Source organism: Punica granatum, chromosome 8, assembly GCF_007655135.1.
Source record: "Punica granatum isolate Tunisia-2019 chromosome 8, ASM765513v2, whole genome shotgun sequence".
NCBI classification, from domain to species: Eukaryota; Viridiplantae; Streptophyta; class Magnoliopsida; order Myrtales; family Lythraceae; genus Punica; species Punica granatum.
In genome coordinates, this window is record NC_045134.1 from 21,327,370 (window position 1) to 21,353,175 (window position 25,806).

A 25,806-nucleotide genomic window follows, 5' to 3' on the forward strand; every position below is an offset into this window, starting at 1 on the left:
TGAGCCATCTTATTTCACACTCAATACTAACACGGGTTGGTCTAAATGTTTCGACGTTTATTTTCCTTAAATAAGATCTCGGATTCGAGTTCTATGAATGGATAAAATTCACGTTGAAAGAATCGGTTCGAATTGAATCAGTCAGAAATCATAATAGCCTTTCGAATACCAGAATACACAAAAAAAAAAAAAAAAGAAATTCACATTCAACACGGGATGCATACTTAGTAACAAATAGAATCCCGATTAGGGCTCCGGAGAGGTGCACAACAGGACAATACCGGATAATTGCCTTTTAGAAACGAGGGATGGAGTTTGCGGAGTCGTACCAAACTAGAAATATTTATGATAAATGATCTTATGGTTGAGATGATCGGGTTTGTCCAGAATACAATAAGTTAAAAAATAAATAATATACAACACCTTCAAGGAAACTACTCGAGTTTGTTCAAGCAAGTAACTTGAATCCAACTAATTTACTTATATTTCAAGTAAACCTGTTGGAGTTTTTTTTCAAAAGAACGAATGTGTCTCGTCTTTTATTTATTTGTCAGTCGGTATCATGCCCTATTTCGAACTCTATCTTAGAAACTTTATAAGATGATTAGGGTAGTCAAATGGGAAAATTAATTACTTAAGATCAAGATCAGATATGAACCCACGATTTATAGAGTGAAGATGGAAGTGATACGTAAAAAGTGTGTGAGGTTGTTGAATGGGAAATTTTAGGCATTGTATTTGTCAAAATTTTACTGGGTCTTATCACAAGAAATTATTCGGATGAAGGTACCAATTTTCCAAAATTTTCAGTCAACATCGAGCTGCTGCTGGTAGTAGTCTTAAATAGCATCCTCATCAAATGGTACAAAATTATAATTGGGTAGAATTGACTTTGAAAATTGGGCATTGGAGTATGGAATGGGAGCATATTAATTCCTTGTTTAATAATCAACGAATTGCTATTTAATTAAATTTCCAAACTACCCCTCTAATGTAATATATTAACTAAAATACAATTTCATCATCGAGCTTTTCGGATTTGAACTGTCAACTGTGCCTAACCCCCAAGGGCAAATGCCGTAATACCAAAATGCAGAAGCCAACCAACCTTGAGACATGAATTGGCACCGATTTGGACTCGAACGGAAGAAGCGAGACAAACCTTGCCCATCACAACCAGAGAAAGAGCTATAAAACCGAACACGGTCGTTCAAGACGAAAGGAATAGAGCATAAGGGAGTACCGGTATTTCTTAACCTTGACTCTTCATAGTATAATCAGCTTCCAGTCTGGCCTAATGTAGAGTCTAGAAAATTGAGCAGAACTGAACCATGGCCATCGTCAATAACAACCCCATGGTTCATGCGATGGGATCGGAATGAGACATAGCATTACCTTTTAAAGTTTCAGTAATCAACTGTTGTTTGTGATTGATCCAATGAAATAGATCGGGTGTATACTAGAATTCGACTTCACCTAACAATTTTCCTCTTAAGAGCACATGAGACACATTCAAAACGTGAAATTTCCTCAAAGTCCGTTTTTTTTCTTTACCACAGGAATGAAATCCAAGTGGCGTAAAAGGGGGAAGAGATGGTTGAAAAGTGAGGACAGATAGCACACAGTATCAGCAAAGGATACATGAACTTTGACTTTTATCAGCACACCCTCGACCTTTCTCAGTCATCTTTCAATTTCTATGCCCAACTAGAACAAAAACTCACTCATAATAAGATGGATGACTAGGCATTTATATCGGTGACCAAACCGGCATCGGTGCAATCTGACGAACGCAACTATCCAATGTCAATCGTCTATTCAAAGTTGTGACTACCTCCACTACTGGTGCAGACCAAATATTAGGCAAAGTTTCTAAGTCAAGTGCCTGATCGACAAAGACATCAAATTAATTAGGAACCGATTTCAAGATTGCCAGTGAAGCTTCATTAATAACATTAAAATGGGCAGACTTCAGTGTTCTCAAGCGGATGAGGCTTTACGGAGCTTTGATGATGGATACGACGAGATACTTACTTTGATGCTTGTATTTTGGTTAAGAACATGCTTACTGAACGAATTACATACCTTTGGAGGCTTAATGAGCGCAAAATGACCATCGGAGATCACGACTATCAAATTCTGATTCTAAAATAGACTTTTTGAAGAGAGCTCTGTCCAAAATGTACACTACATACCATGTACAGCCGAGGGCTTCGAGCTGTCCTTTTTCTGGAATAAATTAAGTGATTCCACTCGTCCGAACATTGGCTTTGAACAGATCATGCCTGTCATTTTGAGAGAGGTAACCATCATGAAATTTTTATATGTTCTTGTTCTTATGTTTCAGCACGTCAGTTCTGTGATTGACATATTGGTGCACGTATATGAGCATTTCAAAATGAGAGTACTATCAGAAAAGTGGACCTCACCTCTTATAATCAAGCTTCTGGGTCACAACGCCACTTAAGATGAGCTCTGAACTGCCAACCATGGCTCCTGCCATTTATTATAGACAAGAGTTCAGTTCGGTCATCAATTTTTATGTTTTTTTATTTATGGAGGTAGGAAATCGTCAATTCCACCACCTTTATTCAAGAGAGGAGCACAATCTGTCTGATCTTCTTCACAGGAAATAATTAGAACCTCATCAGGGATTTTCCCATCAATTGTAGTAGGAATCTGATTTTTCTCTATTACCTGGCAAGGATTTAATCACGCGTCATTAGTTAAAAATGCTTTGCTGTCATAACAAGAGAAAAGGCAACTTTCTAGCATAGGTGCAGATATCTATTTCGATATGTACCTGGCCATGGACGGCCTTGACTAAACTCGTGAGCATTTCTGTACTGGGTTTAACTCTTTGGGTGATGAAAACTTTCCTACCCTGCAACGAAAGAAAGCGAACCCATGTTTTTGTGAGGAGGCACATGATCCAGCATAATGCAAATGTAGCTTCTTCAAAGCAAGAAATAAGGACTATAGGCATCTATCTCACCCCCCACAAAAAGTATCCTCTTCCAGTTACCTTTAGGATTGGATACTGCCTCGCATTAGCCAATGAGGCAGCCATGTTAAAACTCAATTCCTTTTCCTTTCTAGCATCTCTGAGAATAAAATTCCTCTCGTCAATTAGACAGCCTGCCTGTGCACAACTCTCGAGCCATAAGTGTGTGACCACTGGTTTGCCAAGAGCAATTGCTTCGAGCATGTTTCTTGTCCGTGCAAATGTATCTGCTACAAAATGTGTTGCATCCTCAGAAGAAGATGCAGCAGAAATACCAAGTCGTTTCAGGATCTGTATAGGTGCAGAGACTGGAAATATTAATAGACCATAAAATGTAAATTGATCACTTAAATGAAAAGGGTGGGATAACTACCTTCTTTTGCTGCATGATTATGTCATGATCCAAATGTAAGCTGAATAAGACCCGAACTGATGCCATATGTCTCCTATTTCTCAATTCTTTCCATGGGAGATCAGGAAGTGACTCTGTGATCCCCAATTTCATTAGCTCTTTAAACATATAAAGTTGTTTATTAAGAATAATAAATCAAAGTACAGAAACCAGCATGTGCTTGCCTTTATAGCCAGGCATGACAGACTTTGATATGCTCTTCTGCATCGTCAAGCCACCTTCCACTTTATTTTCTACTTTATTTTCTGAAGGCAGGGGACTACTATTCCGTGCAAACTGATTGGCTTTAATGCTCACACCATTATTGGAGAAAGAGAAATTGGTACTGGATATGAATTTTCTTGAACTGCTTCCATTTCGCATCCCTTTAGTTGCAGTTTCCAAATTAATGTCACCATTTTGGATTCTTCGTAAGTTCCTATTAGATCTCTTCCCCCTTGGGTATTTCCATGTAGCCATCCCTGAAAGGACACCTGAAAAATCAATCGTAAGACCAATTTGCTCTTGTCTGTTGACTTCCCCATTCTTGGCCACCTCAGATGCGTCTGAAATTACTATACTTTGTTCGCTTCTGCTACTATTTTTGAACCTATCGTGATGGGAGGTAGATTTAACCATTTTGGATTTGGGCATATAAATATCCTTAATATCACTTCTCCTCCTTTTTGAATCCTTAGCCATGTTTGGTCTAGCCCTTGATGTCAATTGCCTGGCTGTAGGACATACGGAGTTTATGTCAACCATATTGTTTTGAGACCGTCTTTTTCGGGAAGAGAAATTGTTAGGTCGTAGAGATAGCCCAACATGACCGTCTACCTCTTTTCTGTTATTGGATTGTAAAGTCCCCACATCCCTCCTTTGCCTCATCGGTGCAATCGAACTTCCTAATATTCTCTTAGATCTTGAAATACTTTCTTCTAAAGCAGACTTCTCCACCAGTGAACTTCCACTCTTTACTTTCTTCTGTGTGACTGATTTAGAATCTGACTTCTGCCTTTCTGGGTGTTTCGGCGATGATGCCGAAGTTCCTTGCCGTCTAGTTGAAAGTTGTCTCTGCTTTGAGAGTGAACGAGCATAAACCTTCTTGGGAGATTTATCGAGACAAGCTACTTTATCTCTTTCGTCTTCCGGGGATGTACTGTAGGTACTCTGTGGGTCTTGATAGAAGAGTGGACTGCTAGAATAAGCTACACGTGACAAGGCTTCCATGGCTTCTGCTGCCATCTGAGTGCAAAAGCCTACATCAAATGTTTCTGCTATTTCTCCGCCCAAAACTGATGAACTCAACAGCTGCTCAGATGTTTCCTCATTCACATGCTGATTGACATCCACTATATGTTCATGATTAACCTTCTGTCTGTGCACTTCCGCGACATGTCTAACAGATTCTGAATGACGATCAACAGATTCTGAATCATTGGCTGAAGCAACAGCTTCTTTTCTTCGAGACTTCATTATATCCCAATGCTTCACAACTTGAGGAGTATCTGCCCACTCAAAGATTTCTGTACCTTGATTCGAGCTGCTCAAGCTAATTCTCTTGGCAACATCTCTGATACCTTTGGCCCCCGGAAAAAAAGGGGATCCCTCCTTGACTCTCTTAGCACAATGAACTTCAGGGGACAAATTTAAGTTATTAAAAATCAGGAAGTTTTCCACAAAGTTGAGAGCATTCTCTTCTGATAACTCCGCAGGTTCACAAGATCCAATATAACTTGGCCGTACCACGTCTTGCTCGTTCCCAGGCGCTTGAGGTTGAGCTATCTCCCCTTCAAGCACATAAACAGAAAATATTCTCTCATAGCAACACAGGTTTCAAGAGAAAAAGAATGAAAAAAAGAAGTCCCAAACTGGTCGTGAAAAGCCGAACATATGAGACAAATTCTCTCATGCATTGACAGCATCACAAAAAATTCCCATTTCTGAAGGCACTCGATCAAATGATGCATGTTGAGATAAGAGCTGGACCGAATACAGCAACAAAGACTGGAGCTTTTCCCCGGATGCGGACCTCCAAAGGCAAACAATTAAGCACAGCATTTTTCATGCAGGATAATTTGAATTCACAGAGAAAGCTCTAAGCATTAGCCGCTATGCTGCATCAAGTAGCAATAAATGCATCATCAAAAGCAACAGTAACTTACGATTCCACAGTACTACAAAGGGCTAATGACACATTTGCATTAATACTCACCGGCATTGCATTCATCGGCAGGAATCGCATCAAACTGTGTCCTCTGGTTCATCTCCGCTTCATTGAGACAAACTCCTCCATCGATTCCAGCACGAAACGAGGCCTTGACATCATCCACCTGCTCTGTATCATTGATAATCTCATCTTCACTATCGAGCACCACTTCTTCCTGGAACTCCAGCGCTGCTCCGCACTCAGACACATTCTCCACGGAATTTTCGAGCTCGTCCACCAGTTCAGTCTCGAAGCCTAAATCGAGCGGTTCCGTATCACTGAAGGGACCATCACTGGCGACCTCAGTGTCGCATTCATCTCCAACATTATGTCCAAAAAACAGCGATTCCTACAGCGTACAGTCAACAATGAAATCGATGGTTGGGACTGGGAGTCAGAGGGGGGAGTTGAGGGACTTACCGGCCGATGATCGACGACGGAGACTGAGAAATCGGCGGGATGATCGGCGATCGACTGAGTGGAGAGGCGGCAGTGAATCGTCCGTACAGAATCGATCAAAAGCTGATGACTGACTTTTCCGCCACCTTTCCCCCTTTTAGGCCTTAGAAAGGAAAATGAAATCGAGGGCGGGAAAGTGGAGATGGGAAATGTTTTCAGAAATAAGAAATCGTTTTCTCTATAGCGAGCAACAGGAAAACTATTTCCAACCAGTGAATTGTTAATATTATATTTATATATTCTTTCCATAAAGAGACGTCAAAAGAGGGCATTTGGTCTAGTGGTATGATTCTCGCTTTGGGTGCGAGAGGTCCCGAGTTCGATTCTCGGAATGCCCCTCTTCTCTTTTATTTTATCTTTTTGCCCTCACCCAAAGATTTGGGCTTTTCGTTTAGAGGCCCAATCCAGGCCCACTAAAAACTGTCACGGCCTTTTGTTTGGGCCCTCAAGTGTAGTTTCTGTCCTCCTTTTATTAAAGCTATCAACTTGTGTCAAAGGAAGATGTTGCAAGAACAGCGATCTTCTTCTGAAGATAGGTAATAGTTTTAAGAGTCGGATTGATTACTCGAACCGACTTAACTGGAAGCCCCGCCCTATTTGCTGGTTCTTTAATTAATTCTTTTCGCGTAACTAATATTGTACGGAGCCTTGTTTATGGGCAGAATGTCGGAGAACGGACTGAAACTACGTTATCAGCGGTCAAACTTGACTCTTAATGAATAACTTTGCCTTTTAACTGGTAGTTTGATATTAGACAAGTAATAAGACTATACCGGACCTTTTTGTTGATTTAGATTTAATGGAACGCTTTCGACTTTATTAACTTCGTTTGTTTCAAGGAAAATTAAGTTTAAGAGGAAAAATAATTTTTCAAAAAATAAATTCTGAGAAATAATTAATTTATTTTTCAGTATCTGGAAGTGTTAATAAACTGAAAAATATGTTCTTCAAATGTTTGAACAAACTGCTTTTTTCCCCTACCCTTTCTTTAGTGCTGGAGCATATATTAGTGTAGTGGCCATGATATTGATTTTGAACTTGGAAGTCACCTTTGAGTACGACGGCATTGGACTTATCAATTGTCATCGTTTACATTGTATCTATCGCGATGACTTCATTAAAATCTTAAAATACCTGGTTCAACCCATCGATACTATCGAGCAAAACTACATACACTAAAAAACTAGGATATATGCGTGACTGAAAATTTATCGATTGTGAGTGACACGGGCTAACATCTCTTTAATCTTTAGGCCAGTGATCTATCTAATTTAGCATGGAGGCCGGAGCAATTTTCTGCCCCTTAATGAGTTATTCGGGGGTTTAAACCGCTGGCCTCAATCTTGAAAGGATATGTCGCCTTGGGACTTCATCCACAATCCATCAATGTCTAAAAGGTCACGAATTATTTCATTGAAACGGTTACTCAGAAGTCTTTTTTTTTTTTCGCCTGATTATTAGGAGGTCATTTTTTTTTGGGTAAAATACGGGGTCAGAAATAAAATTTCTAAGCATTATCTAAAGTATGACACCAACAACTTTGGTAACTGCTTAGAACTAATTACTCAAAATGGGGGATGTCACAAGAGACATCCTTGTGTTCCGGTCCTCACAATCAAAAGCCAGTTGTTGCTTTATTTTATTGTGTTACGTCATGGATCTCCCTTGTAACCAGAATAAAAATTCAGTTGTTTACCAAGTGGGGTTTGATTAGACTTAAATGTAAGTACTAAAGATAAAGTTAATGGAATATGTATTTAAGTGTTCACTACTTGATAGCCCAATCCTTCACTTCTTTTTTTAACTTTTGGGCCCAACATTTTTGTATTCTCTTGATTTTTCCTTAATTTCAGAAAATAAAAAACAATTTTTGAAAAAGAAAAACCCAAAGAACTCGAATGATCGAGGGGCGGTGGATATGTCATCATGTCCCACCATTAATATATATCTTCTCTCTATATTTTTTCGAAGAGAGAGAGAGATGGGGAGAGATCGGTGAGCCAATAATCATTTCTCTCCAGACAATATATTATTAAGAAGTTTATTTAAGAACATTTTTCATGATCGAAATTTTAATTGCGGTACACAAAAAAACAAACTTATCATGTTTATCTCAAATTTAGTCAAATTTAAGTTTTGTCTCATAATAATATCATTTTTCTTCATTCAGATACGACCAACCATCCAACGCCGTTAACATTTTTCATCCATTTACATGTTTAGGTGTGGTTTGGGTGCTTCAGCTCATGTGCTTCAGGAATAAAATGACGAGGAAGAAGAAGAACAAGGAAGATGCATTTTACTTTTTTTAAAGAATTTTTAGAAGTTTAGGTGCTACTCATTGATGTGGTGCTGTTACCTCAACATTTAATGGTGCCACATCATCATTTGATGAAATAAAACTAAGGTACATGTGAATTGTAAGGGGCAAATGAAAGTTCACAAATTTGTAGGTTAAAGAAATAAATCATGTTGATTTGAAATAAAAGTGAAAGTCCGTGATCGAAAAGATTCTTAATAGTTTTAGAAAAAAAGGTAAAAATTTGTAACGTTTTTGGTACAATAATTCTTAAGGAAAAGAATAATAATTAATCCTTTTGCATAAAATAAAATTATTTAACATATGACCCCCTTTTTTCCCTTCTTATTTTTTTTTGCTGAATAAGATAATTCATTAATAAGGAAAAGGTACAAAGTTCGATGGATCTAGGATAGGGTACCATTCGAAAGTACAAAGAGAGTGAAAATTTGACTTAGAGCCAAATTGGCTCAAGTCATGGGCAAGTGTATTGTCTTCCCTAGGGATCCACGAGCAAAACCAATCCGAGAAGTAGTTAAGGCTAGAAGTAATATCCGCAACTAAGGTCCTAATTTCCCATGGTGTATTATGCGGGTGCAAAATGGCATCTACAAGAATCAAGGCGTCACTTCGCAGCCAAATCTTTGTCATTCCTCTATCCGTCGCTATTGAAAGGGCGAGAAGGGCGGCTCGAGCTTCTGCTTGGAGTGGCTTTTCCTCATTGGAGATCTGGACCCAAGATAGAAACAGCGGGCTGTTTGGTCGTTGGATGATTCCCGAAAGGCGCGCTCTACTACTGGTCCAAGCTGCATCCGTGCTTATAATGCTCCAATATGGTCAAGTGGGTATTTGTGCCTCAGATAGTTGTTATTTCCCTTCTGATTTGATGATGAAAGAAACAGAGCACTGAAGGGGAACAAAAATGAAAGTTTTAGCCAAGGAAAAAAAAAACTCATAAAAAAGTGAGTTTTACCCTCACCTTAACCTCTTTTACATTACTATGCTTGATAGTAGACGGTATTGTAATATTTCAATATTTGGTTAAAAAAAGTACATTGATGGTAAAGATATGTTATTTTACGGTAACATCTTCATTTTCCTCGTTACATATGGGTGATGCTACAGCGGTTGATACCAAAAAATAATTACTATAGTTGTTTTATTCGTGACTGTCAGATTTCATGACACGCGATTATGACCGTACAAATGTTCTATATTTTTTACTTTAAGATTCACCCTTGATATTTTGACAATCTATACTTTCGGCCATATGTCTTCTCGTCGACGTTCGGTCTCGCCCAAGAATGATGTAAAATCCCCACAATTGAAAGAAATACAATCTCGTCGCCTAATTTATGAACAGGGTAAATATCTCTAGAAGTAATCACAGATGGAAAGATAGAGGCAAAGGCGTCTGTGATAATAGCTCTAGAAGCAGACCAATTAAATAGCTCGATCTGGCCAGGAGCGTCTAAAATAACATAGTCAATTTGATTTGCATCTGTCTGCCTCTTAATAACCGAGACAACCTCTATGATCACGAAAATGAATAGGGGAAAAAATGCCAGCTCATATAAAAATGGATTTTTCACAAATGACATGAGTGATCACGACGTCCAAAACGGGCTGATGAGCAATTTGTGAACTAATTCCGTAAAGCTACTACTAGATTGAATTTTTCTTTCAATTTTAAGAATTTGACAAGATTGATTTATTTTTTTTTATTTGAGGGATTTGGTTCTTATTCAATTGGGAGTGTATGAACATAAGATGGTTTTTAGTGTTTGTTTATTATTTCTTTTTTTAAAGTAATTAATTATTTTTTATTTTATTAAACCGGTACATTTAAATTTGGTTTAATATTGAAGTGGATCCGGCTCGTTCATGGGCGTGACTTAGCGTTGACGAGAAGATGCGTGATAAAAAATATCAATAGTCAAACTATAAACGATGAATCTTGAGGTTAAAAATCTTGGACACATATACGATCAAGATCTTATGTAAGAGGATCTAACGGCTAGGAAAGAAATAAATCGCGGTGGTTGTTTTTGTTAGACAATCGTGGTAGAATCTCCACATTATATATATTAATGTATGGGTAAGTAACTAATTGATATTTTTATGGAAAATTTTGGATTTAAAATTTAAAATAACACCCTAGAATTCCTTTTATCAACTTTATATATGAATAAACTATTATTTCATTTATAATTCATAAGCACTTGTAGATAAAAAATAATAACAATTTATTCATAAATCATATATATCAATAATAACAGGTATTTATAAGTACTTTTAGATAAAAAAATAATTTGCATGCTTTGTAAATAAAATGAATAGATTTTATAAATATATGCTTTTTCAAAACTTAATAATTATTCTTTGCCCCATTTTTCTCAGAAGGCTGTAAACTCTGATCTTTCTGTTTCTTTTCGGCTTACAGAGCTTATGTAATGTAAGTCTGTTTTGTTTTCCGAACTATTGTAAATATATATTTTTTAAGTTTGAGTAATATAGAAGCAGCAATTACCAAAAAAATATATAATTGAAAAAAAAGGAGAATTTGCTTGAAATTTAACAGAAGGCTTGTTTACGGGGAATGTTAGATTAATTAAAGGGTGCTTTGATTCGCGAATTGTTAGATTACATGGAATGTTAGGTTGTGCTTGTTAGGACTTAAATTAAGTGCTAAATTTAATTGCATAAAATTTAAGTGTTTAAGTAATTCAGCAAATTTTGCTCGGTGGGATCAGTTTTGAAAATTTATATCATTAGATATCTTAGTTACAGAAAGGCCACAAAACTTTTCTTCCTTTAACTTTCGCCCCAGTATATATATTTTATTTTTTCAAAAAAAAAAAAGCTTTGATCAAATTGTAGGGAAAGGGGAGAGGGGCGCCGGTGGCTTTCGATCCCGGCCACTATCGCCCTAATCGAGGTCGCCGATGATGTCAAAGGTCGCTAGTAACCTCGTTTGGGTGGCGATGGCCGGGATCGAGGCCGCCACCGCCTCTAATCTCTCTCAAGAGAGAGAGGGACTCAAATTAGAGCCAGAGGAGGCTCCATTGCCAGCCTCCACTGATACATAGTAGGTCATCAGCGAGCTCTTTTATGCTAGTAGGGGCCGGCGATTGGCCCCCACCGACTCTGATTTTTCCATTCTCTCTCTCTTTGATTTTGAATCGAAGAGAGAGAGAGAGAGGAATTTTGAGCGGTAGTGGTCCTCGTTCTTGGTCACCACCGCCCAAACGAGATCACCGACAACGTCTGATGTGGTTGGCGACCTCTATTATGGTGGTGGTGATCGAGATTGAGGGCCACCACTGCCCTGGCGTCGCCCTTCCCTTTCCCTACCCCCTACCACCCCTCAGCGCTCTCCTCTCTCGTTCTCTGTCCCAAAATTGGGTGGACTAAATTGCAAAGAATGTAAAAGTTTAGGAGCTTTGCTGCATATGTTGTGTAAACATCGCTGCATATATTGTGTAATGGAAAAAAAGTATGTTTCCATCTACTTAATCATTAAATACTTTTTGACTGAATCATTAAATTAAGTCAAATTTTCTTTTGTGTTATGAAACAAGCTTAACTCAACTAAGCGTTGAAAATTCAATTTTTCTGTTATGTCATTACGAAGAATGTGACATCATTGTGTTTGGTAAGTTCTTATATATTTGAAAAAGTATAAGGTAATGCCAAATTGCTATGTTTGTTATACTAAATAAATCGATGAGAAAGTAAAGTAATTTTACAAATATGCCCCTTATTCGTATGGTTATTATGCCAAAAGTTTATTTTTATTATTCTTTTTTTATTTTAAATATATTTAAATATAAGTATTTGTTATATGTTTATATTAATATTTATAAAAAAATTACACAAAAAATTTATATTAAATATAAATATAATATATATAGAGTAAATATATTTAATATTTATATTTATATAATATACAAATATTTATATAAATATATAATATTTACACTGTATGGTGTAATCTGGTAGAGCTCGGGAATCTAAAACTGAGATTCTCGGGCCCAAATTTCCTGCCAAACTCAGGAAGCTCGAGTGTATAATCTAAGGGAAAATCCGAGATTCCCCTAAATTAGACTGAACCAAACACCCCCAGTGTAAAAGTTGGATTTTATAGGAAAAATCTGAACTTTACACCCAAGCTTACACCACTTCGGCCCCGGTAATCCCCTTTTTGGGTTTCCAGGGCCCGAAGATTTTCCCACTATCGGCTGTACAGAAGACGGGCGGACTTTTTTTTTGATAAGTACAACACTGGTGCACTTGTTGGTTGTGAACTCTTTCCGATCAACATACATATTCTTCTCAGTGAGAAAAATTATGGGGACATTGTTCTTATATTTCGGATAAAAGTTACTCATTCTCTCAATAAATACACTTTTTCCGACTCGAAATTACATTATCCTCCTTATCGGGATCGAATGTACTTATCACTCAGTTAGCACTTCGTTTCTAAGATGTACATCTTCTTTTAACTTATCTCTTGTTTGACTTTTCACTTTAAAATTTTCTTTAAGAAAAAGAAAAAGATATTCCCCTCCGCCCAATCAAACGAGACTGTTATGAGATATTACATTCTATGGAAAGGAGAATAAAAGATGTAGCGGTGGCGAATTCAACTAAGACTGGCTTTAGGAATCCTCCTAATCCGCCTTAACTGGTGACCCTGATCAATAATTATATAGATGATTAATTAATCAATTAATTAATTAATTCTTTTTATCACAATTAATTAATTACATTGAGTTTAGGAGAAATTCTTGGGTCTCGTGGCTGAATTGACTTAGTACAAAACTGTAGAAGAGTTTTGGATTTTGTATAAAAACAGATTGTACAGCTTGTACAAGAGGTTTTTGTATAAAACTCAAAACTCTTCTACAATAAGAGTCAATATTTTGTATTCGGACCGTGACAGAAAATTCAGGTAGGAAGCCCAAGCATTTTGACTTTTGTTGGTGTTGTACTGCAATGCATGATTTTGTTACTCATTTTAAATTGATGAAGATACAAATTAAGGGAATATAATACATATATAGCTAAATTACATAAAACAATGCCCGAATTTCGCTCTTTGAGCTCGACAGGTTCAATCCGTATCATATCAAAACTAATTTGAGAAACATAATTCACAAATAAAACTTATATTTTTTATTTAGTGAGCACATGGACTGAATAAAGGGACATAAAGATGTGATAAATGGGCATGTAAAGTTTCATTGACGAGAATGGAACCCTAAATCTCTCGTTTCACGGTGAAACTATGTCTCAATATCAAACACTCCCATTCTCATAATAGATCTTTAAATTTCTTGCTCTGCAGCTGAGCACGAGTATCACTATAATTTTTCCCTCCTTGTAATTTTAAATTTTTTTGGAGTACGCAGTATTGGAAATATTCTCCATTTACACGATTTGAATACCGAACCCTTATTATAAGGAAATAAGTGCTGAATAATTTGAAGTAAATATTGGTTGCAGTTTTATTTTTACGAAAATTAAGACGAAATGGCCACTGTAGCTCGCTTTATAAATTAGAAGATGCAAAGAGCAAAACACACCACCAGCATAAAAGCCAATATGGCAAATTGCAGAGAGCATCGTATTTTTCCATAAGACACTGTCTGTGGTTGGAACCGCCCTTGTCCTGTCCCCTTTGTTGCTGCCTGCCTTTCTCCTCTTCCTTCACCCCCCGCCCAGCCCCACCACCACTCCCCCCTCTGTCAGGGTGAGATCATCCACCTCCATAAAACTCGGCAAAGCCTTTCTCTCTCTGTCTCTCTTTCTCTCTCTCTCTCCCCTTCTATCCCAACAAAATGCTTTGCAGAAGAGCAGGAGCTGCCATGGCCAGAACTGGGTTGAGGTTCTTTCTTCTTCTTCTTCTTCTTCTTCCTCCTCCTCTTCTTGTTTGCCCGGTGGAATCGATGGATCAATCATCGGTTGCGTATTAATCGGTTGATCTGCAGGACCCTTTTCGGCAACAATGCTCCGGTTATTCCTCGGACTTGTGGCGCCATCGACCGGAGATTCTGCAGTCGTCCTGAAAGGTAAACACATCCATGATTGTGTTTACTCCGTGCACTCAATCTTCTCCTATATCACCCTGCTTGATTGGACAGAGACAACTTCACTGTTAATTCCACACACTCAGGTCAAATAATTCATCTATGCATATAATTGATTCTGAGATAGAGCAGAGATAAATGCTACTGCTCGGAATATATATACAATTATACATACATACATATATATATATATATTTGGATAAGTGAATTTATTTTTGAGTTTGTTGGAATATAAAGAGATGCAATTTCGATTTAAAATCCAGATACTATTTCACTTATCACTAGTCTACTACCCATGCATGAATTTATTTTATTTAGTTATCTAATATTATATTCACTGGATTATAATGTTACAATCTGATATTAATTTTATACAATTTTTTTTTGGATTACAAAGGAGGAATATATTATTAACTCACTCAATGTTTTAACATAATCATCAAACATGTGTATAAAATGCATATGGATTCTACTGAAATAAAACAATCCAATAATATCTATTTTTGGTAAAATTATAATTTTTTTCATAACTTTAATGATTTATTACTACTTATTTTCAGTTAAAAGAATATTGTACTTTCCAAATATTTCATTATCTTAATTTGTATTACTTTTTGTATTATTTTAAATTAATTTTAAAAATAACATTTACTATTATATATTGTTTGAACTTTGAAGTACATTTATTATTCCGGAAGTCAATTTTATTATATGTAAGGATAAGAAAAAAGGGCAAACCTTAAAATTTTTTTGGGTAAGCAAGGAAAAACCTTAATTACTGATGTTTGTCAGAGGATTAATTGCGTTTTTCTTTCTATAGTAAGATAAAGGTGTTTGTCATTTTCAGTGTGAATGATTTCCATAAAATCTTATAGAGAATAATGTAGTGAATGGTTGCGTCATTCTAGTGATGGTGATGGAACAGAACAGGCCTGGGACGGCAAGGTCCCTTTCAGATCTAAACTTCTTTAAGAAAAGTTACAGCCTCCAAGTTTCCGAATACGTTAAGAGATTGTTTTCCTCGTAGAATTTTTCTTGAATTTTCGTGATTCCTCGAGGTTTCCCACGATTTTTCTTACATCTGGCAAATCATAAGTAACAGAAATGGAGAAATTCTTATCATCATACCTCCAAATAATGTGATGGAAAAGAACCGACACGATTTTTGCGATCAGCAACGATTATAGCGATTGTCCATGTGATTAACAGCCCATCCACGAATTTATTGCATTCTAATCAGTTTTATTTCACGAGCGAGGTAGAATTGATTCACAGAAATGGGTTTGTCATGGGGAAAAGATCCAAGGGACAAGTAATGTGAATTCACTTTGAGAAGTGGTTTTGTTAATGTGTCAAGTAGAAAAAGTAGGGATCTAATCTAAAAAAAGTACCACAACCCGATAAATGAGGCTTTCTTTATCTTCCTTTATCACTCCTAAAGTTGTAAAAAAATGACTCTAATTTGTGACTACATATTGTAAGATTAATTTTAAATATATTAATAATAGATTACGCAACAGAATAAAATGATCTCATACCATTACTTGATGACTTTAATCGAGAGTGTTTTCAAGCTTTTAACCTTTATATAGAGGATGTTTAAATTGAGACACATGCCCTTTTTAAATGATGGAATTAGGGACCCCTTTTTAAAACGATGTTAATTGCAATTCACAAGATGTGTATTATCTCATTCAAATCACGAAATATATTGTGATATGATGGCCCCCAATTGAGAGATTATTTTCGTAATTATGTAGATATACAATATATTCTTACACATATAACTGTAATTCGAAATTTATAATAGATAACCTCTTAACCTATCAAAAAAAGAAAATAAAAGAAAACGATAACCTGTTAGTTCGTATAAGCTTATTGTAATTGATAAGACTATCCCTCCCACTTTGCTGGGCAACTTCTTATGTGTTTTTAACACGTCATGAATATTAAACATGGACATAACTGTAAAATCGCATCATTTTGTATATCAGTTATAAAAGAATTGTGTTGGTTCTTATTATTGGCATACCATTTAAGATTTTCATCGAAGAATATCTTTTTTCTCTACATTACTGCATGGAAGTTTGCGAATCGAGTTGTAATTGTGTCATGTGGTCCTGGCCCGTGTGTAATTTGCTCATTACTCATTACTACCCTTTTTTTACTCCCAATAGAAAAGTCATCGAAATTCAAAAAAGGGAACCTCCTAATTGCAACATATAGATCGATTCTCGGTTTATGTTGAATTGCTATACGCTTGAAGCTGTCATACGCGCCTTTACTGTCCGTTTACCGGATTTATCATTTGATAATTGCGGCGTGTTATCATGAAAATTGTTGTAGAACACTCGAGGGCAAGATAGCCTTGATCACCGGAGCAGCCAGCGGAATCGGGAAGGCGACTGCAGCCAAGTTCATTGCCAATGGTGCCAAGGTTGTGATCGCTGACGTCAACCACGAGTTGGGCCAGGAAGCAGCCGAGGAGCTCGGTCCTGATGCCCGCTTCACACCCTGTGACGTCAGCAAGGAGCTGGACGTGTCGAATGCGGTCGACTTCACCGTCTCACAGCATGGACGCCTGGACATCATGTTCAACAATGCTGGCATAGCATGCACCACTCCTGCCAGCATCGTTGACCTGGACTTGGACCGGTTTGACCGCGTCATGGCCATCAATGTCCGGGGAGTCGTGGCGGGAATCAAGCACGCATCCCGAGTCATGATCCCGAACAGAGCCGGCTCAATCCTGTGCACTGCCAGTGTCGTCGGGATACTTGGAGGGATGGCCCAGCTCACCTACTCCTTGTCAAAGTCTTCTGTGATTGGAATAGTAAGGTCAGCTTCACCAGAGCTCGGCAGGCACGGGATTAGGATCAACTGCATATCTCCTTTTGCGATCCCGACCCGGCTTGTAATGGATGAAATGAACCATCACTACACCGGGGTCGGGAATCAACGGATCGTCGATATTATCCATGGTGCTGGCGCTTTGGAGGGGACGAGCTGTGAGCCCATCGATATAGCCAATGCAGCGCTCTACCTTGCTTCGGATGGTGCGAAGTATGTGAGCGGGCATAATTTAGTGGTCGACGGAGGATTTACAGTATTCAAAAGTCTAGGTTTCCCCGCACCAGACCAAGTGAATTGAGAACTCTTCTAATCTGAACGCAATTTGCAAGAGACTCGACCTTCTCAATCGCAACTGTACAGAGTTTTCAACACTCTACACAAGGTGAAAATTCAATAAATTTAGCCAAATAATCGAGGATACTTGTCGTGGATGTTAAACGTTGTCGATTTTTCGAAAAGCTTAATCTGGCTCAATCAAGAATCAGTTTTATGGTACGATATAATGATAACGATTCGTCTTATAAAGTTAAAATGTTAATTCAGTGCTCTCTTATTAAGATCAGAGAGCCTCGAGAATTCTTTTACATCATTTATCATGCACTCAAGCAGGCTGTTCTGATAGCTTCAGCAATTTTCACAAGAGTTATGAGTCCAAACCTTAGACCTGCTCGATTCGTCTAGCGATTAGATCGACTGCTGCGTTTGCAGATGAGAACGCTCCATGAAAACTGTCCTGATAGGAGATGGACTCCAACTCTTTGGCCATCTTCAGCAAGATCTCCCCCAAGTCGGTTCGTTTCTCCAGCAACGACTTGTAGTACGAGGTCGCTGCGACCTTGCTGACCTCTACATTGGTTTCCTCGGGGCAGTACTCATCGTCCAACCATTTGTGCAGAGAAAGTCTCAGCCACTCAGATTCCTGATGATCGGACCAAACAACGAAGCTCATATTACCGGAAACCCGAATAATCATGAAGGCGAACGGCATTTTTCTTTCTGATACAAAAAGCTTCCGAATTCCATATGACGAGTATGCATACATAAACATCCCTGAATTTCCAATTTTACCGGAAGTCGGGTGAGGAACATTCCCAAGAATCTGAAACCGAATTAAGCCTGTCTCGATTTAGAAAGAACCTCAACATTCTAAGGTGACATAGCACAAGCATCTCATGAATTGACTGCTGCGCAACATTAAGAATTAGCTGTCGACAACAACTGCAGAACGTCGGACAACTACACCGACCGACAGCACTGAAACTTTAACAAGGAAAAATTTTGCAGTTCCGAGGAGATTAAGAAATGTTAATCTCATCAATCATTCAACTGCACTGAAAAGGAAGCCCCTTTTACCACGAATCGAGAAAGCCAAATAATCAGACTGAGGAATGGAAGCGACGTTACACCTCTAGAGCCTTGGAGGGGACCGACCAGCTGTCGGGAACCCGAAGGCCTTGAATTTCTTCTTCTTCGTCTTGTTCTTCGCTGCTGTGGGGGTTCAATGGAGGCAGAGAGTATACAGGGGAGAAGGGATTGGGAGACTTTCCAGGAGAAAACCGAGAGAGAAAAGCTAAAGAAAGGGAAGGGTTGCGGGTGCCAATTGGGAGAAGAGAAGCGTTGGCGGAGAAATTAGGAGGAGGGAAGCCATTGGGTCTTCTTTGGGGAAGTATGATCCTTGAGGAGTGGAGAGTTGCAGAACCCATCAATGGCGGGAACAGCTGAGGACAGAGATGGTAGGAGATGAGACGATGATGATGAGAACCCGACGAACTGATGCAGGGACGCGCACTGGATAAGGAGGAACAAGGAGCGACGTCGTTCAGCTGGTAGGTTGAGATTTCTTTCTTTATCTTTTATTTATTTAAAAAAGAAATTCCATGAAAAAAAAAATGAATTTACATTAGTTGGATTCATTCAATATTAGTCATATTATGTATAGAGAATAATTACAGCGTAAATCTTATGCTGAATTTTGAATTCAAGTTGTAAATGAATCAGTTTGATTATATTAGCTCCAAAACCTGAGAAAGTGAAAGAAGACAGTGAAGCACAAGCACCATATATAAGACTCATATTCTCATTAATAAGTTACTAAAACCCGCGCATCGAGCGGGCATTGCCACTAGTAAGACATAGAAGTCGTACATAAGACGTACTTCGACAACTCCATAATGAAGTTCGATTACAAAAGTCTCAGCGCATACAGACACGGACGGACACATAGACGTACACATCCACACAGGAAAGACAATGAGTTTGTCTCCAGATAATTATGCGGGACAATACTAGCGGCAAAACTATGAGTAATGCAGCAGTTAAGTCACGGCGGCCCGGATGCAGTCCTCAGGGGCTCTTCATTAGGGCAGATCAGCAACCTCTGTACCAAGGCCACAAACTCACTGCAAATGTATAATGGTGAGTGATTAGTCAAGACTACATCGAAAAAATGCCCATTCATCGGTTGCCTGTATAAGCCATGGTGCTAATAACATAAGGTCTAACGGTACTTAACTGCCATGGGTCATCTCCGATCAGCATCACGTCCCCTTCATTGTCTGTGTAAGTCACATGCCACCCGCTGTTTCCATCGATTAAACTTCCTTTGAAACCAAACAGCCCGTCCAGCTCTCGGACCAGCTCATTGTACCCATTCATTCTTGTGAGATCGACTGACCTTCCAGGACTAGTTCCACGCTTGAACACCTTTGAAAAGAGAATTATGATTTAACCTCTTGATCAGCTATCTCCTAAGACATTTTGTCATCTCGAATGCAAATTGTTATGCAGAACGGTTTTAGGAAGATAATACCTTTATGCAGCTCTTAGACTTTGGGGGAAGATCGGAAACGCTGGACAGAGATCCTGGGTGGACCAAAGAAGATGAAGGGCTTGGAGTTCCATTAGAATTGGCAAGTTGTAGTGAAGGGAGCTCCACTGGGTTATACTCGAACAGGTCGATGCCAAAAAGCCTGAATGTCCTCAGCTTGTTGCAACTTGGCTTCCCAGTGGTTCCATGGTTAACATATTTCCCGTTATAAGGATTCAGTACTTGAAACATCTCATGCATTGAGTAGCTAACTTGTTTCCTCGATTCTGATATCGGGAGGGTTCCATCAGAACCCAGCTTATAGACCGAATTTTGCAGTATCGGCTCTATAACAGCTTTTCCTTTTGCTTCTTGACCTTGTAAGACCCCTGTCTGCTTGGGTTGGTGCCCATCCAAGAACCACCAAAGCCCTGCAAGAGAACGAAACATTACTTGAATCGATTGTGCCAAAAATCTCAAGGATGGATCGGGACTTCCTAACTGCTAACCATTCTTGACAGAATTAGAAGTCCCGGGCAATGATGCATCAGGCGGGCGAGCCCTCTTCTCAGCAGGTAGAACTTCTGAATCTTGTTTTCTCTTGGCAGGTTCGATAAGCTCAATGCTCCAGGGAGAGACTCTTTCAGGATGCTTAGTTATATCCGATCGGGAATCCCATTGAACCTAAACAAATGCGGCGAAGGAAAGCATGAAAAAGCGGATAGAATTTACAGGGCTGGAACTTTAGCAGAGAAAGGACAGATTGAAAATTATCATTACCTTGAGACACCGCCATTTCGAACCAGGCCACCTGATGTGATCTAAATCTTCGACTCCAACCACAGTACCCGTGAATCTGTTAAAATCGATGAACCATATTAATTAAAAGAATAATGGAAAAAAACTCCATAAGGCCGTTGAATGAAGAGACACCTAGGATGACTCTCACCTCTGTTCTACGCACTCTTCACTCTCAAACAGCATCCGGAACCTCAAGCCAACTGAAATCTCATTTTCGAGTGACTTCATGTATTGACTAACAGGAATAATGAACGGCATGGAACTTGTCCTGAGAACAAAGTTCACAAAGTAGACCTATTAATTTCTTGTTGTTCTTCTTAATCACTGTTGTAATCACAAGTTGAACTTACCATGGACGACAGTAGACGGTAAATATCGATCTGGCGGAAATCGCGTGAAAGGCACTGCCAAGTACTCCATGGTGCATATTGTCCCCTGAGATTACAGAAGTTGATATGATTTTTTGACTCTTCGAGCGGCGGACACTGACTCGAAGTTCCCCGTTCTCTCCCCTGCAGAAAGAAGTCTCTTACTACCGAAGTAGAAAAGCCAAAGTGTGAACATACGAGAGAGAGAGAGAGAGAGAGAGAGAGAGAGAGAGAGAGATTAGACCTAATGAAGATGCATGTGTCCCCGGGGACGAGCTTCTTTGCTGTCACGAATGCACTCCAACCGGTAGTAAGCAAGTGCCTTCTGGGCTGACCTGCAGGGGGTATTCAGAAACATGCAGATTAGTACTAACTAAGAACATAGCTCTGTCCGGATTCGGAGAAAATTTATTTGAAGGTATGTTGGATCATGAGATATCTGTATCCACTTTCCAATGCATTTTTCCTCCTCTTCTTTGTTTTTCCAGAAGAATGACGAAGGAAAATAGAGAACTTTTTGCTTGAATAGCACATGATAGTTTGGTCTTGGAAGAGCGGCTGTAGTGTAGACAAAATACGTTTTTTTTCAAATGAACATTGCCTTCAGATTAGAATGCTTGGGCCTATATCAGATGGTGAATTTATGCATCTGAAAGATGTTGACAGGCGAGCTGAATCTACCGCGATATATCTGACGAAAATGCCATCTGCACCCTTGCAAGTCCTTCATGACCAGCGATTGCGCCGGAATTTCCATAGACATATCCTGCAAAACATAACAAATATCACCAGTAAAAACAGAGCAAGCTGAACTTCAAGCCATGATTGCTCCGTAACGGAACTGAATGCGGAGCTCAATTCCTGCTGTCTTACCAGATGTTTGAGACTTAGCAAGCTTGTAATTTAATTATCTATATTTAGGTGGTTTTTATTGTTCTGTTTCGAATGTAAGTTGAGAGTTAATGAACTATTAACAGTTAGCAATTATAACAAAATAAGAAAAAAGAGAAAAAAAAAAAAAAGATTGAAGCATAACACTTGAAAAAAAGTAATCAACATTTAGCAAACTTTCTAAATCATAAGTTAATAGAAAAGGGGTCTGACCAAGGTAGGGAAGCACTCATCAGCGTGGCGCTTGGGGATGGAGAAGCCTCCATGAGTACTTGTGTCTGATGGAGTCAAAGTCTTGCTAAAGAAGCTTCCTCGGAACCTTGGACGCCCAGGCGGGTTGTTTCCATCAATCCAAATCGGCTCATCCTGCAGCAAATATACTGAACGTTAAGCCAAAGACTCCATCATGATTCAGCTCCTCAAGCAGATGTATCCTGTTTTCTCGAAACATAAAGAAATTATATCTTAAAACTTTGTGGAGAACTTTATCCCGGTAGTTGCTGACCGTTCGCGCAGGAACTAATGTTATTTGAGCAAAGACCTCATCTGTGTTGGCTTCAACCTATAGGACATGTCAAATTATCGAACACAGACTTAGAGATGTGGTTACACAAATAATGATTAGGCACATACTAATGTGTTTTGTGCGAAAGAAAACGAACCTCGAGCAGAACATGCATGACTTCACAGAGTATCATCGAGGGCACATTGTATCTCGGCATTTCCATTTTGCCGACCTGATTTGTATAAGCTTGAACCTATTCCAGGTTCCAGTTCAAAAAAATAGCATTCAGAACTAATTTAACCGATTGAAAATTCCGTAAAACAGTTAGTGGTAAAACAAAAGAAAACTAGGATTGGTACTAGATTAGGCTCCAAACAATCTTCTGTACAAGAAGGGGAGGACAGAACCTGCTCAATATGCCCCTGAGGGAAGTAGAAAACTTTTTCCCCGACTTTAGGCACGTAGAACAGTCGGCCTGCACATAACTTCCATAGTTCATTGGACAATTCATCATTGATCAGATCTGCACAGAAGAAGAGAAATATCAATTTCAGAGACCGGAGGATTAATTTGAATGAGACAAAAAGAGAAGAAAAGCGGGAATTCTGTGGAATATGCAATTACGTAGTAGGGAAATACAGAAAATAAGTGACAAGTACAGGTGGAGAACCGAAACGGAGACACTAAACTCGAAATCCATAATCTTGCCCGAATAGGAGAAAAAAAGGAATTGGTGGTCCAAAAAGAACCGGGGAAGGATCCAAAATCCTCAAAAATTTTCTATCAGAAGCTAATCAGTTGTACAAAACAATTGCAGCCGATTTTTTCTTCTAAAATTCCTCAGGATCGTATATGGAATGGGACCGGCCATCCGTCATGATAACAATAAATGCCAAATCCATCAAAATATGGTCGAAATTTTCCATGACGGTGTGAAAATCCCACATTTTCCATGGGCTATGAAGCTATCTCTTGGAGTAAATCTAAAAATAATTTCCGAACCGAGAAAACAGGTTAACTGCGTCTACAGTAGGATGAACGACAAAAAGGCCTGGTGGTAGCATCACCACCCGTAAAACTTCTGAACTGCTCTTGGATTTCCAGCGCCTCATTCCAAGTTCAGGTTCCGACCTTGGTTCCATTATGAGCGAAACAAAGAGTTCGACTCCTAGTGAATGTGTTTCTTTAGGATCCCATGTTCCTTTGGGCCGACAATTGAACAGAGTAGAATAAATAATGAAATGCGCCAACATCGACAACGGCATTCTTGATCACTCAAAAAAAGGGGGGGAAAAAGAAAATAGAAAAATATCTCAGCTGCGTCCAGCCATTTTCATGTGAAAATGATCGTTGAAAGAGATGAACCTGATTTTTTTTTGTTCTATTTGATGAATAAAGTGACAATGTTCATTGAAAGTTCAGAAAGATAATAAACTAAAACGAACAAAACAAAGCTACACTCCTATGCAAAGACCTAGTTCTTGTCTTCAATTTCACATGTTCATCCCACAAAGACCCGGTACCTGTGCTGCTGTTGTTGATATGGCTTCTGCTTCTGCTGCTCTCTGCAGCCCCACGAGTGCTCATCTTGCAGCCTGCACGAATGGAGCACTAGACCAGAGAGCAAAGAGAGTGTGCGTCAACCAAGGAACAGCAGTGCTGTCGGCAATGCACGTAATATATCGGGGGTGGGAGAGAGCTCAGGAGGGCGTGAAAGCATCCATGGCAAGGACAAAAAAATAAGGGAAAAGGGGGAAGCTCTTGCTGGGTATGGTGGTGGTGTTTATGGCGTGATATGCAATGGGGGGTGGCAGTGGTGTGATAAATACTAAAGGATTTTTGTCATCACGTGCTTTCTCTCCGCGAGTAGCCGCAAGTTTTTCCGGGTCTTGTATTTATCTTATAACCGGGTGTTTTCGATACATTAAATGACTGTATACTCGTAAGGAAAAAATTACAGGAACTGCTTATATATGTGACATGTTAGCACATATGCAAGAGAAGAGGCTATCAACCATACAGATTAATTATACAATGGCCAAGGCATCAAAATGTGATTAAAAATTCATCACGAAGTGTATAATCTATTCTTTGGACCTCGGATCCATTGGTTTTTCCTGCTTATATTTCTCACGATGTTCTAAGATTATTGGACTTTTTCACAACCAACAACAATGTGGACCAAATTATAGGAAGATTAAATAGAATTATGTCTCTCCTAGTATCCTCAGGACTCCTTTGATAATCTGTAATCATGTATGAGAGAAGTAGATGAAAAGAATCAATCATACATACCAATGTGCCAAACTAAACCGCTTGTTTCTAGAAGAAAGAAGTTTACTCACTCATTAAGCGTTCTTTTCTATTTCTGTGTTTATATATAGATGAAAGCGTTCTTCTTCTCTATTTCTATCTCTTCCTCCCATTCGTTTATTGTTACAACATAGTTCTAAAATACAATTATATTACACACAGATCTCACATAATTTCACGCTAAAATGAACGATTCTATGGATAATAATCGGTCTGTATAATTAATTTTTCGCTATTTTGTGTAGGATGTTTGGTGATTGGGGCCGATAAATACAATGTTGGTGGATAAAGTATGTAGACAGGGAGGGGGAAATTGCATGCATGCATTATTGTCTTCATTACCGTCGATGCAATATTTGTCAGTTGTAGCTGGCGGCAACATTTTTGGCTTCTCCGCCCCCTTCTCTCTCTACCCCAACTGATTTTGTCTCCTTTTGTCCCCATTTCAGGTCACAGAGACACTTGTCTCCTCCCCCAAAATAGGAAAATAAATTATGAGAAGGTCCCTAAGGGAAATTAATAATTTTTTTGAATGGTCATCTTGAAAGTCAAAGGGTTCGATTGATCCAGCACGAGGTGGGTCGGTCTACTGATAAGTAAAATTATCTCGCCGTGAATTTTTTTCATTTACAAACTTTGAACCTGAGACTTTTTTTTAAAGAAAACAAATATCAAACCATTTAAATCAATTCACGTCAGTAAAATTAATAAATTTTGAATATATTGATGATCTAATTTCAAAATGTTGTAGCCCATTTTTTTGTTTAAGATGGTTTTTGCGAAATGTTTCTTTACTAATTATAGCACATGTGGGC

At 38.6% G+C, this 25,806-nt stretch overlaps 4 protein-coding genes and 1 non-coding gene across 5 annotated transcripts; 2 read left to right on the forward strand and 3 right to left on the reverse strand.

Moving 5' to 3' along the window:
* Nucleotides 1-1,711: 1,711 nt before the first annotated feature.
* LOC116187196 lies at nt 1,712-5,917 on the reverse strand. The gene is made up of 8 exons (XM_031515830.1): nt 5,611-5,917; nt 3,581-5,185; nt 3,378-3,490; nt 3,026-3,295; nt 2,804-2,884; nt 2,586-2,697; nt 2,430-2,496; nt 1,712-2,285 (listed from the first exon to the last, which is right to left on the reverse strand). Exons 1-8 carry the CDS (start codon nt 5,660-5,662, stop codon nt 2,240-2,242), a joined length of 2,346 nt encoding a protein of 781 aa, XP_031371690.1. The 5' UTR covers nt 5,663-5,917; the 3' UTR covers nt 1,712-2,239.
* A 412-nt stretch (nt 5,918-6,329) lies between these two features.
* Nucleotides 6,330-6,401, forward strand: TRNAP-UGG. The gene has a single exon. It is a non-coding gene; the product is annotated as a tRNA-Pro (tRNA).
* Nucleotides 6,402-13,899: 7,498 nt separating this feature from the next.
* Nucleotides 13,900-17,738, forward strand: LOC116188272 (secoisolariciresinol dehydrogenase-like). Its single transcript, XM_031517516.1, has 3 exons — nt 13,900-14,252; nt 14,356-14,436; nt 16,801-17,738. Exons 1-3 carry the CDS (start codon nt 14,206-14,208, stop codon nt 17,603-17,605), a joined length of 933 nt encoding a protein of 310 aa, XP_031373376.1. The 5' UTR covers nt 13,900-14,205; the 3' UTR covers nt 17,606-17,738.
* Nucleotides 17,739-17,810: 72 nt separating this feature from the next.
* On the reverse strand, nt 17,811-19,096 carry LOC116188273. The gene is made up of 2 exons (XM_031517517.1): nt 18,714-19,096; nt 17,811-18,226 (listed from the first exon to the last, which is right to left on the reverse strand). The coding sequence occupies exons 1-2, from the start codon at nt 19,008-19,010 to the stop codon at nt 17,966-17,968; spliced, it is 558 nt and encodes a 185-aa protein (XP_031373377.1). The 5' UTR covers nt 19,011-19,096; the 3' UTR covers nt 17,811-17,965.
* Nucleotides 19,097-19,366: 270 nt separating this feature from the next.
* Nucleotides 19,367-24,462, reverse strand: LOC116188271 (auxin response factor 23-like). The gene is made up of 14 exons (XM_031517515.1): nt 24,202-24,462; nt 23,086-23,201; nt 22,836-22,931; nt 22,679-22,735; nt 22,387-22,539; nt 21,964-22,048; nt 21,527-21,617; nt 21,265-21,426; nt 21,063-21,182; nt 20,894-20,969; nt 20,623-20,797; nt 20,117-20,544; nt 19,820-20,010; nt 19,367-19,706 (listed from the first exon to the last, which is right to left on the reverse strand). The coding sequence occupies exons 1-14, from the start codon at nt 24,263-24,265 to the stop codon at nt 19,628-19,630; spliced, it is 1,893 nt and encodes a 630-aa protein (XP_031373375.1). The 5' UTR covers nt 24,266-24,462; the 3' UTR covers nt 19,367-19,627.
* Between the last annotated feature and the right edge of the window lie 1,344 nt (nt 24,463-25,806).